We start from the raw sequence: 15609 nt of genomic DNA, 5'->3' as shown, positions 1-15609 counted from the left end.
GTATTTACCAGAACAAGGTTTCCATAACACAAACAAAGTTTTTTATACTTCCTTCTTTGCTTCCACACTGAGCTTCTCTCTAATGCAGATAAACAGCCTTGCTTTCACAGAGCCTCTTCTCACAACGAACTTACACAGAAGCTTCACACAATAATAATCATCATCATCATCTTTATTTATATCCCGCCACCATCTCCCCAATGGTGACTCGGAGCAGCTTACATGAGGCCAAGCCCAAACAACAATTTACAATAAGATAAAACCGAAAACAGAAACAATAAACAACAACAACATAGTTACATAAAACATATGAATACCTAAAAATATAAAATTACAATAAGCACAGTCACAATGACAATGGGTGGGCTACATGTAATGATTAAAAGAAAAACTGATTAAGACTAATTAAAAACTTGGGCGATAATAACAATAGCCTTTTACACACAGCAGGCTTTACACACGATGGCCTTCAACCTGGGGCTTCTCTCACCACAGCTTCTCACACCAGTCCTTCTCATACTGAGACCTACTAACACTGAGGCCTACCTCACACTGAGTTCTTTCTCCCACTGAGGTCTGCTAACATTGAGGGCTCCCTCAGACTGACACACTTCTCACACTGAGGCGCACTAACACTGAGGCCTTCTCATACTGAGGCCTACAAACACACTGAGGACCTTCTTCCACATAGACCTCTCATAGACTGAAGGCTACCTCAGACTAAGGGCTACTAAGCTACAGGAATACCTACTTATATAGAACTATAGCTTTTGTGAGTCATTGCATCCATTTAACCCTTTCAGTGCTTGACTCACATTTTTGTAATTAAAAATACCTAGTTAGTTTTTAATATTTCTGACAGTTTTCATGCATTGCATGAAATAGCTGTGTTGCACTTTTAGATTAGCAAATGCTGGGCTGCAAAACTCCAAGGGGTACATCCCTACCAAACTGTTTTCCCCCCAGTCCCCAAAATGGGAAGAGAATCCCTGGGTTTCTGCCAGAGCCTAGCAGCGCCTTTAGCCCTGGCTTGTTCTGAAATAGCTAATGCCGGTGATAAGCTGAGCTATTTCTGAGCCCCGCGTCAGCCCTGCTATTTCCAAAGCCCCAATCCCAGGCTGGCTTTGGGCTCCTGGGAAAGTGTGCTGTTGTTGCTTATGTAAGGGGGGGGGGGGGGTCAATCGGCAATTCCAGCTACAGACAAACCAATGGGAAGGCAGAACCACAGATCCTCAGCCACTGGTGTTTTTTGTGGACCGACCTGGCTCTGGTGGGACCCATTTCCCCTTTTGGCAGATACTATAGTGGTCATCCGCTGAACCTCAGGAGCACAAAGTGTGTAAAACTACGAGGGTTGAATGAAAAGTAATGCCTCCACCTTCGTAACTCCTCAACAGATGGCAGTACTGGAATGCGGCAGGTACTGGCTTGTTCAGTAGACTCTCCTCTTCACTTCCATTTTGGCGGGAAGCCTTAGCATTGAACTGTTGTGTTGTTAAAGTGCAAAGTATGGAACCCTGCGCAGACGGTCTGTCAATGCAGTGATTGAATTATTGACAGCAGACGGTGTCACCCCAAAGGAGATTCATCAGAGAATGCAAGCTGTTTATGGTGATTGTGTTGATGTGAATACTGTGCATCGTTGGGTGAGTTAAGTTTAAAGATGTTGAGGTGGGAATATCTGACTTGTGTGACAAAGAGTTGGGCGTCCTGTGACAGCAACCACTGAGTTTCACAAGCAAAAGGTTAACAGATTGATTCAGGACGATTGTCGTATCACTCAGAAATTTCAAGCATAATCTGCATTTCACAAGAATGTGCGGGTCACATTGTTTGCTTGGCTATCGGAAGATCTGTGCACGGTGGGTACCCAGGAGGAGAGAACTGTGAGATGCTGGTTGCGGAAACAGTATGTCAACTTCTTCCGTGACGGCTTCAGAAAACTTGTTCATCGTTGGCAGAAATTTATCCAATTGTCTTGTGATTATGTGGAAAAGTGAATAGTGGAAGTTAAAGACCACATTCTAAGGATTATTTCTACATTTGATTTATTAAAATATTCCCATCCAAACCCAAGTAACGAAGGTGGAGGCTTTACTTTTCATTCAACCCTCGTATGTCCCAAGGAGGAGGAACGGGCAAGGCTTGCATTGCTGCTGCTCTAGAGGGGGCCATGGGTTCCCATGGCAGGAAAAGAGATGCCACCTATACACTAAGAAGAACGCCCTGATGTTCTGAGTGATTTGGACCCTGTTTGCTCTTCGAAGGCCCTCAATGAAAATGAGTGACACCCCTGTGCTAAGGCCATCTAGACTCACTTCTTCACTTCTCCCGGCCATTGGAGGGGAGTGTTCCATGGCTCTATGACCTCACAATCTGTCCCAGAATCCCCTGCTGCAAAGTTCTGTCCCCCCCGCCGGATGGCCTGGCCGACTGTCCCTTAGCCAGAGAGGCTCCTTGGAAGGCATGAAGGATCCTTAGGCGAAGGACCGCCATGATGCATCTGACCTGCATAGTCTTCTTCTGCATTGCGGCTTCGTCTTCCTGTGAGTCTTGCAGCCAATGGCTGGGCATTTATTATTATTATTATTATTATTATTATTATTATTAAACTGATTTTATTATATTATACACATACAAAGAAATACAAACATTTTGCATTATTATTATTATTATCCTGCTTTTTAAAAAGACCCTCAAAGCGGCTTTCCCTCTGTGATGTGTGACCAGGAGGGTGCCATTGTTGACAGAGTTGGCTTATAGTTTCCCCCCTTCCTCGCTCTTTTTGTCTAATTGAGGCTCCATATGTTAGTGTTTGATTTATGGGGTGAGTGGGCCTATTAAGAAAAGACCCTCCTAATAATGCACAGCAAAGTAACTTATCAGCAGTGTGACCCAGCCCAAAGTGATAAAAAAGAACAAAAACACACAGACCAATGTTATCACTTCCATAGGAGGCTTTTCTTTATAGTAAAATAATATGGTTGCACTGTGTACAGGAACAAGGTTTCCATAACATGAACACGGTTCTTTATACTTCCTTCTTTGCTTCCACGCTGGGCTTCTTTCCTATGCAGATAAACAGCCTCGCTCTCATAGAACCTCTTCTCACAACGAACTTACACAGAAGCTTCACACAATAGCCTTTTACACACAACAGCCTTCACACATGATGGCATTAATCTCTCACTGAAGCTTCTCACACCTTCTCATAATGAAGCCTACTAACGCTGAGGCCTACTTCACACTGAGGTCTTTCTCCTGAGGAGGTCTGCTAACACTGAGGTCTCCATAAGACTGACAAGCTTGTTACACACAGTCTGATGGAGACCTCAGTGTTAGCAGACCTCCTCAGGAGAAAGACCTCAGTGTGAGGTAGGCCTCAGTGTTAGTAGGCCTCATTATGAGAAGGTGTGAGAAGCTTCAGTGAGAGATTAATGCCATCAACCTGGGGCTTCTCTCATCAAAGGTTCTTACACCAGGCCTCCTAAAACTGAGGCCTTTCTCCCACTGAGGTTTCATCACACACTGAGGGCTACCTCAGACTGATGCCTCGCTCACACTGAGGCGAACTAACACTGAGGCCTTCTCATACTGAGGCGTACTAACACACTGAAGCCTTTCTCCCACAGCAGCCTCTCACAGACTGAGACTACTAAGCTACAGGCACACCTGCTTATGTTGAACTACAGCTTTTTCTGAGTCATTGCATGCTTGTTTCACATTTTTTGTAATTAAAAATATGTAGTTGATCTTTATGGGCCAGTGGCAGAGTACAGGATGCCATGACAGAAGCAAGACGGGAATGACACGGGACATCTCTTGATGTGGGCCCAGTCCTCACTCAGAGCAGATTCCTCTGATTCCTTTGCTTCCCAGTGGAAACCACGGAGGAAGGGAGACCCAAAGCTCATCCTCGGGCCTCAGATCTCCGGCTGGCCAGTTCCAATGAGAGCAATGCAGAGGGCCATGTGGACATTGTCCGGAGAGCTGTCAGGAAGGTGAGCCCAAGGATCCGGCTTTTTCTCTGGATGCAGACCCTCTGCTCAGAGAGAGCCAGGGGAACCGGGGCTCCAGCTCGAGAAAAGGGGCACAGAATTCACACAACGCGGCTTCTTATCCACAGTATCCAGAAGATTCTGGACGCAACCATATCGGGCACCGGCATGCCTCCTTCGAAGGTAAGACGTCCCCCAGCCCCACCTAGCACCTGGCATTGTTCAGATAGAAAACCCACCTCTGTGGCTGGGATGGGGAGTGCAGAAGAGATCGGATCTAGCCATTGGGTTCCTCTGGGCCTGCACTCCCCACAGCTTTTGGCAGAGGAGGTCTTGTTTCCCATGGCTGATTTAGACCTGGGCGAGTCCACTCGCATTTGAGGTGGTCCCTGGGTGAGTCAAAATAAAAGCAATATATTGTGTGTGTGTTTGTGTGTGTATAAAATGTAATGTTCGTTTGTGGGATTAACATAACTCAAAAACCACTGGACGAATTGACACCAAATTTGGACACAATACACCAAACAGTCTAACGAGTGTCCATCACCCATAAACACGCGCACACACAAAACCCCAGCAGAACAGACTTAAAAACCCAAAAAATAAACCATATATACATATTCACATACACTCATATACATATGCACATGCACACATTCATACACATACACACGTATATTTATGCACAAACACACAAATATACACATGCACAGACATATACATATCCACATACATGTTGTTGTTCATTCGTACAGTCGTCTGCGACTCTTCGTGACCTCATGGACCAGCCCACGCCAGAGCTCCCTGTCGTCACCACCCCCAGCTCCTTCAAGGTCAGTGGTCCACATACATACATATATACAATATGAATATTATAGACAAGCACACACATATACACAATATGCATGTACACATATAAACACACACACACACACACACACACACACACACATATATATATATATATGCATGCATGCATGCAAACACACATATATACACATGCAGAACACATATACACAGACTGGGCCACAGCAATGAGTGGTAGGGGACGGCTAGTGTGTGTGTGTGTGTGTGTGTGTGTGTGTGTGCTCTGAGTCCCCTTCGGAGTGAGAAGGGCGGCATATCAATGTCGTAAATAAATAAGTAAATAAATAAATTTGACCAGTAGCCCAAACTGACAAAAAGAACAGAAACACACCGACAATTGTTATCTCTTCCATAGGAGGCTTTCCGTGATAGCAAAATAATATGGTTGCACTATTTACAAGAACAAAGTTTACATAACACAAAGTTCTTTATGATTCCTTCTTTGCTTCCATGCTTTCTCATGCAGATAAACAGCTTCACTCTCACAGAGCCTCTTCTCACACTGAAGTTACACAGGAGCTTTTTACACAGAAGCCTTTATACTGGACCTTTACAAAATGAGGCCTTACACACAAGGCCTTTAACCTGGAGCTTCTTTTACCAAACCCTTCCTCATACTTGGCCTTCTCATAGACTAAGGCCTACCTCATACAGAGGCTTCTCTCACAGACTAAGACCTACCTCACACTGTGAGGCCTTCTTCCACAGATTGGGATCTTTCTCCCACTGAGGTTTACCTCAGACTGATGGCTACTAAGCTACTGGCACACCTACTTATATAGAACTGCACCTTTTGCTGAGTCATTGCATCCATTTAACCCTTTCAGTGCTTGACTCACATTTTTGTAATTAAAAATACCTAATTTTTAATATTTCTGACACTTATTTCCCCCCCCCCCCATCCTTCCTTCCCCGCTGCCCCTTGTGTTGCAGTGCCAATCCAAGATGAGTGCCACTGTCCGCCAACGATGTCTGAAAGCACAGTGGTGGCCCTGGTGGCCGCCTTGGCCTTCCTGGCTTTCCTCCCCACCGTCCTCCTCCTGGCAGCGGTCATCTGGTTCTTGTGCTGGGTGGTGAAGGCGAATAAGTAAGTCTGGGGTGATCGACGGGGGGACAGGGGATTGTGATCTCCCTCAAGCAGCAGGGGGCAGGGAAGGGAACCTCTCAGAACAGGTCCTGGGTCCTCTCCCCTTATATGTGGCCCTGCCAGAGTGGCCCTCAGGTTTGTTACCCCCTTCTTGCTCAGCCCTTTCCTTCTCCTTCTTGGTTCCCAGGAAGAAGGATAAGGAGGAAAAGTCGGGCCACATGCTGCATCCTAAGAGGCGGGCCCCTCCTGTCCCGTAAGTGGCCTTGTTAGAAATAGCAATCTTCCAAGCCTTCACTATTTGTTTGTGAATGTATATATTTTCTAACCTGTATTGTATGTATATGTTGATTTGGCAATTTGGCTGACCTCTTTGGTGTGGGAGGGGCTACAGCCATGTGATTGGACTGAGCATTGGGACCTTTCTCCCACTGAGGTTTACCTCAGACTCACGGCTACTAAGCTACTGGCACACCTGCTTATATAGAACTGCACCTTTTGCTGAGTCATTGCAGCCATTTTGGAATCAGCATGTTTTTGGAGTTCGATGGAAATAGTATATTTTTGGACTTCAATAGAAACAGTATGCTTTTGGATTTCAAATGGAAGCAGATGTCTTTTGGATTTATGCAGAAATAGTTTACTATATATGTTTGCTTTGAGAAGCAGTGAGTATAATGATATCAGACTACACAGAGAAGCCATTGAAATCCACAAGCATGTGGACAATTTCAACAGAAAGGAAGAGACCATGAAAATGAACAAAATCTGGCTACCAGTATTAAAAAACTCTAAATTTACAACAGCAAAACAGCAGAGAGGAAAAAACCAGGCACAGATTAACACCTCCCAGCAACAGATTTTCCCAGGCTCAGGCAGGCCTTCAAATGCTAATGAAGGAGATCAGCTAAACATTCACACCTAACTGCAGCAGGGAAGAGCTCCTTGCCCCACCCCAGCCATTCCACAGATATATAAATCCATTTTTCCTACTTCCAACAGACCTCACAACCTCTGAGGATGCTTGCCATAGATGCAGGCGAAACGTCAAGAGAAATGCCTCTAGAACATGGCTCTATAGCCCGAAAAAACCCACAAGAACCTTATAATGATACAGTTTGGATTTTCATAAGATGTATACTTAAAGACTTTGGACTATGTACTATTGATTAAGAATGTTGCCCTGTGTTCTCAACACAGAGAAACTACATCCTATCTATAACTGAACTTTAATAAGAAATGTGCCTGTATGGTGAATGAATACAAGATATTTGTGAGTAAATCAGATATGTTATTTTTGAAAGAAAACTTTGTTTTTTGTCTCTGAGTGCATATTTTAAACTTAAGAGGTTTAAAATATGTTTGGAGCAACTGCAACTTCAAAAAAAGGTGGAGACCCCTCACCCAGCACCAACCGCCGCTCTGGACCAGAGTGAAGAGAGAGGGGGTCAGGGACAGTTCCATCTTGTCTCCTGCCTATGTCATCATCTGGGGACCCCTCCCCCAGCACCAACCACCGCTCTGGGCCAGAATGAAGAGGGAGGGGGACAGTTCCATCTTGCCTCCTGCCAATGTCATCAGTTGGGGACCCCTCCCCACAGCACCAACCGCCGCTCTGGGCCAGAGTGAAGAGAGAGGGGGCCAGGGACAGTTCCATCTTGTCTCCTGCACATGTCATCAGTTGGGGACCCCTCCCCCCAGCACCAACCGCCGCTCTGGGCCAGAGTGAAGAGAGAGGGGGCCAGGGACAGTTCCATCTTGTCTCCTGGATATGTCATCAGTTGGGGACCCCTCCCCCCAGCACCAACCGCCGCTTTGGGTCAGAGTGAAGAGAGAGGGGGCCAGGAATAGTTCCATCTTGTCTCCTGGATATGTCATTAGTTGGGGACCCCTCCCCCCAGCACCAACTGCCGCTCTGGGTCAGAGTGAAGAGAGAGGGGGCCAGGGACAGTTCCATCTTGTCTCCTGGATATGTCATTAGTTGGGGACCCCTCCCCCCAGCACCAACCGCCGCTCTGGGCCAGAGTGAAGAGAGAGGGGGCTAGGAGACAGTTCCATCTTGTCTCCTGCATATGTCATCAGTTGGGGACCCCTCCCCCCAGCACCAACCGCCGCTCTGGGCCCGAGTGAAGAGAAACGGGGCCAGGGGACAGTTCCATCTTGTCTCCTGCATATGTCATCAGTTGGGGACCCCTCCCCACAGCATCAACCGCCGCTGTGTGCCAGAGTGAAGAGAGAGGGGGCCAGGGAATAGTTCCACCTTGTCTCCTGTGCTATGCAAATGGTATAATATAATATAATATAATATTAATAATATTATAATGTAATACAATATAATATTAATAATGATATGATACTATAATTATATATTTTATATTACATGTTATATTACTAATAATATTACAATATAATGGTGTAGTACAACATAGTAATATTTAATAATGATAATGTACTATGCTAATAATATAATATATTGTATGTATATATATTTTGTAAGTCGCTCTGAGTCCCCTTCGGGGGGAGAAGGGTGGCATATAAATGTCATAAATAAATAAACAAACAAAAAAACAAATAACATCTTTAAATATTTTTATGCAGTGGCATGTCTTTGTCCCTGGCAGTTCAAAGACATTGGTCTTCAGTTCCACAGCTGAGTTACCTGTGTGCCATTACATGAATGCTTGAGAACATCACTTGTTCAAAGGGTTGACTTTTAAGAAGGCCATGCCTTTTCTCGACTAGTGGTTTTCAAAAGGTGATCTCCACATATTCATGGAGATTCACATTTGCCAAATGGATATGACATCATGTTTCCTTTTCAAAAAGGTTATGATTGCCATTTTTTCCCGAAATGCCCAGATCGGGAGGGTTCCAGGCCTTTCCCGTAGGAGGGCTTGAGACGGCCATTCACCCCATTTGAATGGGGAGCGGTTTGGGGGGGGGGTGGCATAGCGGTGCCTTTCAGCCTTGCCTTTCCCTCTGGTTCCAGGCCACCTCGCCCAGAGAACACCTACAGGCCGTCAAGGCGGACTTACGGATACGAGCAGATTCATCCGGCCTCCCCGTGAGTGGCCCCCAGGTGTCCTTTCTCTTCCGTGGCTGCTCCAAGGAAGCCTTCTTTCACCAGCACAACCCATTCCCCTGATCCTGCTCCTAACTAGGAAAATCACCCAATGTTCTCATGTAGCCAATGACCGCTTTGTCCCACAGTGATTCACTTTCCTTAGTCCTGCTTTAGAGTTGGAAGGGACCTCAGTGGCCATCCAGTCCAACCTCCTTCTGCTGTAAAGGAAGACACCATCAAAGCACTCCCAATAATGGCCATCCATTCTCTGCTTATAAACTCCAGAGAAAGAGACATCACCATCATTGTTATTGCTATCAAAGATGGTGATCATCATAGAATCCTAGAGTTGTTAGGAACCCCAAAGGCCATCCAGTCCAACCCCTTCTGCCATCAAACAAGGCACCTTGATCATTCTGTGGCCACAAACATGGCCTTTTCCTCTTTTCTCTGCCTTTGTGTCCTTTCAGGCGAGATACGCAAGGGGTCTACCTGAGTGCCAGTGAGTTGAACCCTGGGCCTAGGTGAGCGAGAGTGAGGGGAGCCCGGCCATCTTCCTTTAAGATGACTCTTCTCAGTCGTTGCTTCATCTTAGGCTTCCCAGAACATTCCGTGTTTCGACTCTGGACTCTATGCAGTTAAAGTCGTTTTTCCTTGTGATTTCAGAACCCATCGGGACATGACTTACCAGAACCTTAAGCCAGCGGAATCCAGGTCAGTAAGAACAAGGAAGTGGGAGGACTCTTCTTGGATGGATGGATAGATAGAGGGGTGGAAGAATGGATGGATGGATGGATAGATAGATAGATGGATGGATGGATAGATAGATTGAAGAGTGGATGAATGGATGGAGGGGTGGAAGAATGCATGGATGGATAGATAGGTGGATGGATAGATGGATGGCTGGCTGGATGGATAGATAATTGGAAAATGGATAGATAGATAGATAGATAGATAGATAGATAGAATAATGGTTGGATGGATGGATGGAAGGAAGGAAGGAAAGAAAAAGAAAGTTCGATAGATAGATGGATACTGTAGATATCCTGCCTATTTCCTGCATCCATTTGAACTTAAACTCTAAGGCTTTATTCAGTTCTCTTTTGGGGCTCCTAATGCAGCAGAATACCTATTGATCAGCATTTGGGTTTTCGTAACCAGTTTGGGCTCCAGACTCTATCGAGTTAAAGTCCTGTTTTTCCTTGTGACTTCAGAAGCCCTCGGGAGATGACTTCAGAACCTTAAAACAGTGGAATACAAGTCAGTAAGAACAAGGAAGTTGGATGCCTCTTCTCAAATGGATGGATGGATGGATGGATAGGTGGAAGAATGGCTGGCTGGATGGATGGATGGATGGAAAGATGGTTAGCTGACTGGCTAGATAGATAGATAGATAGATAGATAGATAGATAGATAGATAGGCAGGCAGGCAGGCAGGCAGGCAGGCAGGCAGGCAGATCGTGAAATCCTAGAGTTGGAAGAGACCTCAAGGGGCCATGCAGACCAACTGCCTTCTGCCAGTTACATTCCAAACCCTCTGGACAGAACACCATCCAGCTAAAGATATGGATGGATGGATGGGTGTATGGGTAGACGGAAGAGTGACTGGCTGGTTGGCTGGCTCACTGGATGAATGGGTGGATGGATAGGTGTATGGATAGACGGAAGAGTGGTTGGTTGGCTGTCTGGCTCACTGGATGGATGGATGGATGGATGGATGGATGGATGGATGGAAAGGTGTATGGATAGACAGAAGAGTGGCTGGTTGGTTGGTTGGTTGGATGGATGGATGGATGGAAAGGTGTATGGATAGATGGAAGAGTGGCTGGTTGGTTGGTTGGTTGGCTGGCTGGCTGGCTGGCTGGCTGGATGGGTGGATGGATGGATGGAAAGGTGTATGGATAGACAGAAGAGTGGCTGGTTGGTTGGTTGGATGGATGGATGGATGGATGGATGGATGGAAAGGTGTATGGATAGATGGAAGAGTGGCTGGTTGGTTGGTTGGCTGGCCGGCTCGCTGGCTGGCTGGCTGGATGGATGGAAAGGTGTATGGATAGACGGAAGAGTGGCCGGTTGGTTGGCTGGCTGACTCGATGGATGGATGGATGGATAGAGGGGTGGAAGAATGGATGCACCCATTTTAACTTAGACACTAAGGCTTTATTTGGTTCCCAGATAGGCTCCTAATGCAGGTGGGCTCCTAATGCAGCACAATTCTTATTGATTGGCATTTGTAACCAGTTTGGGCTCCAGACCCTATGGAGTCAAAGTCATGTTTTTCCTTGTAATTTCAGAAGTCCTCGGGAGACGACTTACCAGAACATGAAGACAGTGGAACCCAAGTCAGTATGAACAAGGAAGTGGGAGGCCTCTTCTTGGATGGATAGATGGATGGATGGATGGATAGATAGATAGATAGATAGATAGATAGATAGATAGATAGATAGATAGATATCCTGCTACTAATCTAAGAACCAAGACACCTTCAAACATGGGGCTGGGGATGTCCAACATTTGGGAAATGTTGTGACTGCAGATCTCAGAATCCCCAGCAGGAGCGGTTACTGGGAATTGTAGTCAGGAAAAGCAGAGCTCCCTTCCTGGGTGGAAATGGGAGGAGGGCAGCAGTGGTGGAGGCAACCCTTTGGGAAAGGGCTGGCTGAGCACACTGAGGGGGGAAAGCAGAGGGGCTGAGCCTCCCTTCCTTGCCTTTCCAGGACAGGCCCAGAGACGGGGTACATCAGCCCTGATCGAGTGCTGCCTCTTTCCTCGTGAGTCGCAGGGAGGGAAAGGCAGAGCCAGAGCAGCTTTCTTCAAAAGAGGGCGGCCCCTGAGCATGTGCAGAGCTAGTCCTCCTCAACTGCCCTTGTCCGGGCCCCGTGACCATTTGCTCCCACGCAACCCCTCCCCTTGCTCTTCCAGGCCTCCTTTGGAGAAGAGGTACGTGAACCCGGAGTCTCTGGAAAAGAAGTACATGAATATCGATCACTCCCATCCGACCTCTCTGTAAGTTTGAGTTCCATCACCCATTTTGGACGAATTTGGGGGTTCTCCAGAACCTCTTTGTTAGATTACGAGGAAAAAAAAATCTGCCACCCAGATTATCGGTTTTACACTCTTCTTCCTTCCTGCAGAAGTGGAAGCGCTCCAGGGACCACCATGTCGCCAACATTGTCCCCAAGAGGGTGAGTAAGGTCTCCTTGATGGACGCAAACATCAGAAAGTACTCTAAATCCCTACCTATAACTTGTTTCTAGAGTTTCTAGTCCTCCTGATACAAAATCCCTAGGAGTTAGAAGTCTGGGAGGAGGGTTTGGGCAGGCCTTCGGCTCATAAAGCAAGAGCACAGTCAGCTTGGTTACAAGCCAAACATCAGGGCTGAATGTCTTAGAAGAGACTTGCAGTGTTTTGGGTCTGGTAGAACTCCCTTTGGCCAGAAATGGAAACCGAGGGGGCCTTAGATTAAGTTTTATTTATTTATTTATTCATTCATTCATTCATTCATGACATTTATATGCCGTGGATAAATAAATAAAACTTCATGTAATGTAATGGCACACAGGTAACTCAGCTGTGGAACTGAAGAACAATGTCTTTGAACTGCCAGGGACAAAGACATGCCACTGCATAAAAATATATGTGGCTAGCAGAGTTTTAAAGATGTTTTTTTTTTAATTTATTTATTTACGACATTTCATTTCAGAGCAGCTTACAATATATATATATATATATATATATATATATACACACACATACAATATATTGTATTAGCATAGTACAATATCAGTATTATATATTACTATATTATACGATACCATTACATTGTAAGATTATTAGTAATATTACAGTAATATAAAATATATAATTATAATATCTTATTAGTAGTATTATATTGTATTGCATTATAATATTATAAATATTATATGTGTATACAATATATTATATTGCATTATATTATATTATTAGCATAGTACAGGAGACAAGATGGAACTGTCCCCTGGCCCCTCCTCTCTTCACTAAGTTCAGTGGAATTTTCCAAGTACAAGTTAGCCGTTAGGATGACTAGGATTCCAATAAAATATGATTCTTCTTGGTTAAATACAATAAGCAGGGAGGGGAGAGCAGGCATGTTTGGCACATGGCAGCGAGGAAGAGCATGTGAGGCTGGAGGGAGACTCACGCAAGCGAGATCCTTCAAGGCAGGGGGTTTCTGTGTGGGAAGTTTGGCCCAATTCCATCATTGGTGGGATTGCTGCTCTTTGATTGTAGGGTGACTAGGATTCCAATAAAATATTGTTCTTCTTGGTAAAATACAATCAGCAAATAAGTGTTGTATTTTATAGGTAGATTGATAGGTTATATAGATAGATGATTAGATCACCTTCATACAGGTGGGGAAAATATACTCTGGGGACAAAAACCGTTGAGGGGGAGCAACTGTGTATGATAGTATGACTACTCTCCAAAAGCGCATTGGAAAAGCCAGGTTTTGAGATCCCTCTTGAAAGTTTCTAAGGTGGGGGCCTTCCTAATCTCACCGGGCAATGAGTTCCAGAGTCGGGGAGCCACAGAGGAGAAGGCTCTCTCCCTTGTGCTTATAAGACGAGCCTGTGATAATGGCAAGGGCGAAAGGAGAGCCTCCCCCGAGGATCTAAAAGCTCGGGCTGGTTCATGGAGAAAGATCCGGTCACAAAGGTAGGCGGGTCCCAAACCATTTAGGGCTTTGTAAGTAATAACCTGCACCTTGAATTGGGACCGGAAGACAAACGGCAGCCAGTGAAGCAGGGGAGTTGACCTTTCCCTATAATTCGCCCCAGTTATTAATCTGGCTGCTGCATGTTGGACAAGTTGTAATTTCCGGGCCTTCTTCAAGGGCAGCCCCACGTAGAGTGCATTACAGTAATCCAGTCTAGAGGTAACTAAGGCATGGACTACCATGGTCAAGTCAGACTTCACAAGGTATGGTCGTAGTTGGTGCATGAGTTCAAATTGTGCGAAGGCCCTCTCGGCCACTGCCAATACCTGAGCTTCAAGCGTCAGCGCTGAGTCCGGGAGGACCCCCAAACTACGGACCTGTGACTTCAGGGGGATTGCGACCCTGTCCAGTACAGGTTGCCACCCAATACCCCAGTCAGATAATACAGATAACAATATAGTGACAGATAAAATGACAAATAATACCTGATAGATAGATAGATTAAAACTACATGATAGATGCAAATAATAATAATAATAATAATAATAATAATAATAATAATAATAATAATAATCCTTTATTTATAACCCGCTACCATCTCCCGAAGGACTCGGTGTGGCGTAAGAGGCCGAGACCCAGTACATCAATAAACAACACAACAACAGTACATCAATATAGAATATAGATAGAATATAGAGAAAGATAAATTGAATGATAGCTGATACATGATGGAGATAGATAATAGGCAGCTGTATGATATCGACGATTAGATAGATAGAGAGAGAAAAAGAGAGAGAGAGAGAGAATATAAATATATAGTGACAGACGAAACAGATGATCCATAAATGATCCTTGGTAGAGATAGATGAGAGAGGGGTGGGGGCTTCTTGGCTGGGAAGAAGACCGTTTACTCCTGCTGCTGCTTCCTCTCCTTCCCCCAAAACCCACGCATCTCACAGCCTTCCCTTTCCTGGCCTTCCTTCTGCCTTCCTTTCCAGGCGGGAGAACCATATCTACGAAGAGATTGGATGAGAGGAGGGCGGTGCATGGAATGGCCTGTCTGCACGAAGGAGAGGGCCCTGCAAGATGGGGGCCGCCATGGTTTTGCATTAAAGCATCTCTTGTTTTGCTTACCCCCCTCCCTCCTTTATTCAAATGGTGTTTGCAAATTTTATGGTATAATAGCTACTCCTCCTACAACATAATAGACTCTCAGTGAACCCATGGCCCCATGCGGATTGACAGATGTCAGATTAATAATAATATTAGTTGCAATCATTGAATCCTAGAGTTGGAAGAGACCTGGTGGGCCATCTAGTCCAACCCCATTCTGCCAAGAAGCAGGAAAATCACATTCAAAGCACCCCTGACAGATAGCTATCTAGTCTCTGCTTGAAAGCCTCCAAAGAAGGAGCCTCCACCACACTCCAAGGGTTCCACTGCTGAACAGCTCTCTTTCACAGTCCTCATGTTCAGGTGGAATCTCCTTTGCTGTAGTTTGAAGCCATTGTTCCATTGGGTCCTAGTCTCCAGGGCAGCAGAAAACAAACCTTCTCCCTCCTCCCTATGACATATTCCCCCCACATATTTATGCAGCTTTCTCCCCTCAGCTTTCTCTTCTGCAGACTAAACATACCCAGCTCTTTAAGTCACTCCTCATGGGGCTTGTTCCCCAGATCCTTGATCCTTTGCGTCACCCTCTTCCTCTGGACACATTCAACAACATCAACATCTCCCTTCGGTTGCGGTGCCCAGAATTTGACACGGTGAGATTCTAGGTAAAGTGGTCTGACCAAGGCAGAATAGAATAAAGGGAGAGCATGACTTCCCTGGATTCCTATTGATGCTGGCCAAAATCCCATTGGCCTTTTTAGCTGCTGCATCACATTGCTGGCTCTTG

At 45.5% G+C, this 15609-nt stretch overlaps 1 protein-coding gene across 1 annotated transcript; it reads left to right on the top strand.

The window, feature by feature from the left end:
- The first annotated feature begins 115 nt into the window (after nucleotides 1-115).
- LOC132763621 (uncharacterized) lies at nucleotides 116-14843 on the top strand. Its single transcript, XM_060757275.2, has 13 exons — nucleotides 116-2546; nucleotides 3880-4001; nucleotides 4127-4181; nucleotides 5799-5952; nucleotides 6140-6205; nucleotides 8939-9013; nucleotides 9484-9537; nucleotides 9680-9727; nucleotides 11308-11355; nucleotides 11731-11784; nucleotides 11936-12019; nucleotides 12148-12198; nucleotides 14708-14843. The coding sequence occupies exons 1-13, from the start codon at nucleotides 2495-2497 to the stop codon at nucleotides 14739-14741; spliced, it is 897 nt and encodes a 298-aa protein (XP_060613258.2). The 5' UTR covers nucleotides 116-2494; the 3' UTR covers nucleotides 14742-14843.
- Nucleotides 14844-15609: the final 766 nt, after the last annotated feature.

The sequence above is a fragment of the Anolis sagrei genome, chromosome 11, assembly GCF_037176765.1.
Source record: "Anolis sagrei isolate rAnoSag1 chromosome 11, rAnoSag1.mat, whole genome shotgun sequence".
In the NCBI taxonomy this organism is placed as follows: domain Eukaryota; kingdom Metazoa; phylum Chordata; class Lepidosauria; order Squamata; family Dactyloidae; genus Anolis; species Anolis sagrei.
The sequence above is the reverse complement of the archived record's forward strand: the minus strand, read 5'-3'. Positions and strand labels throughout refer to the sequence as shown.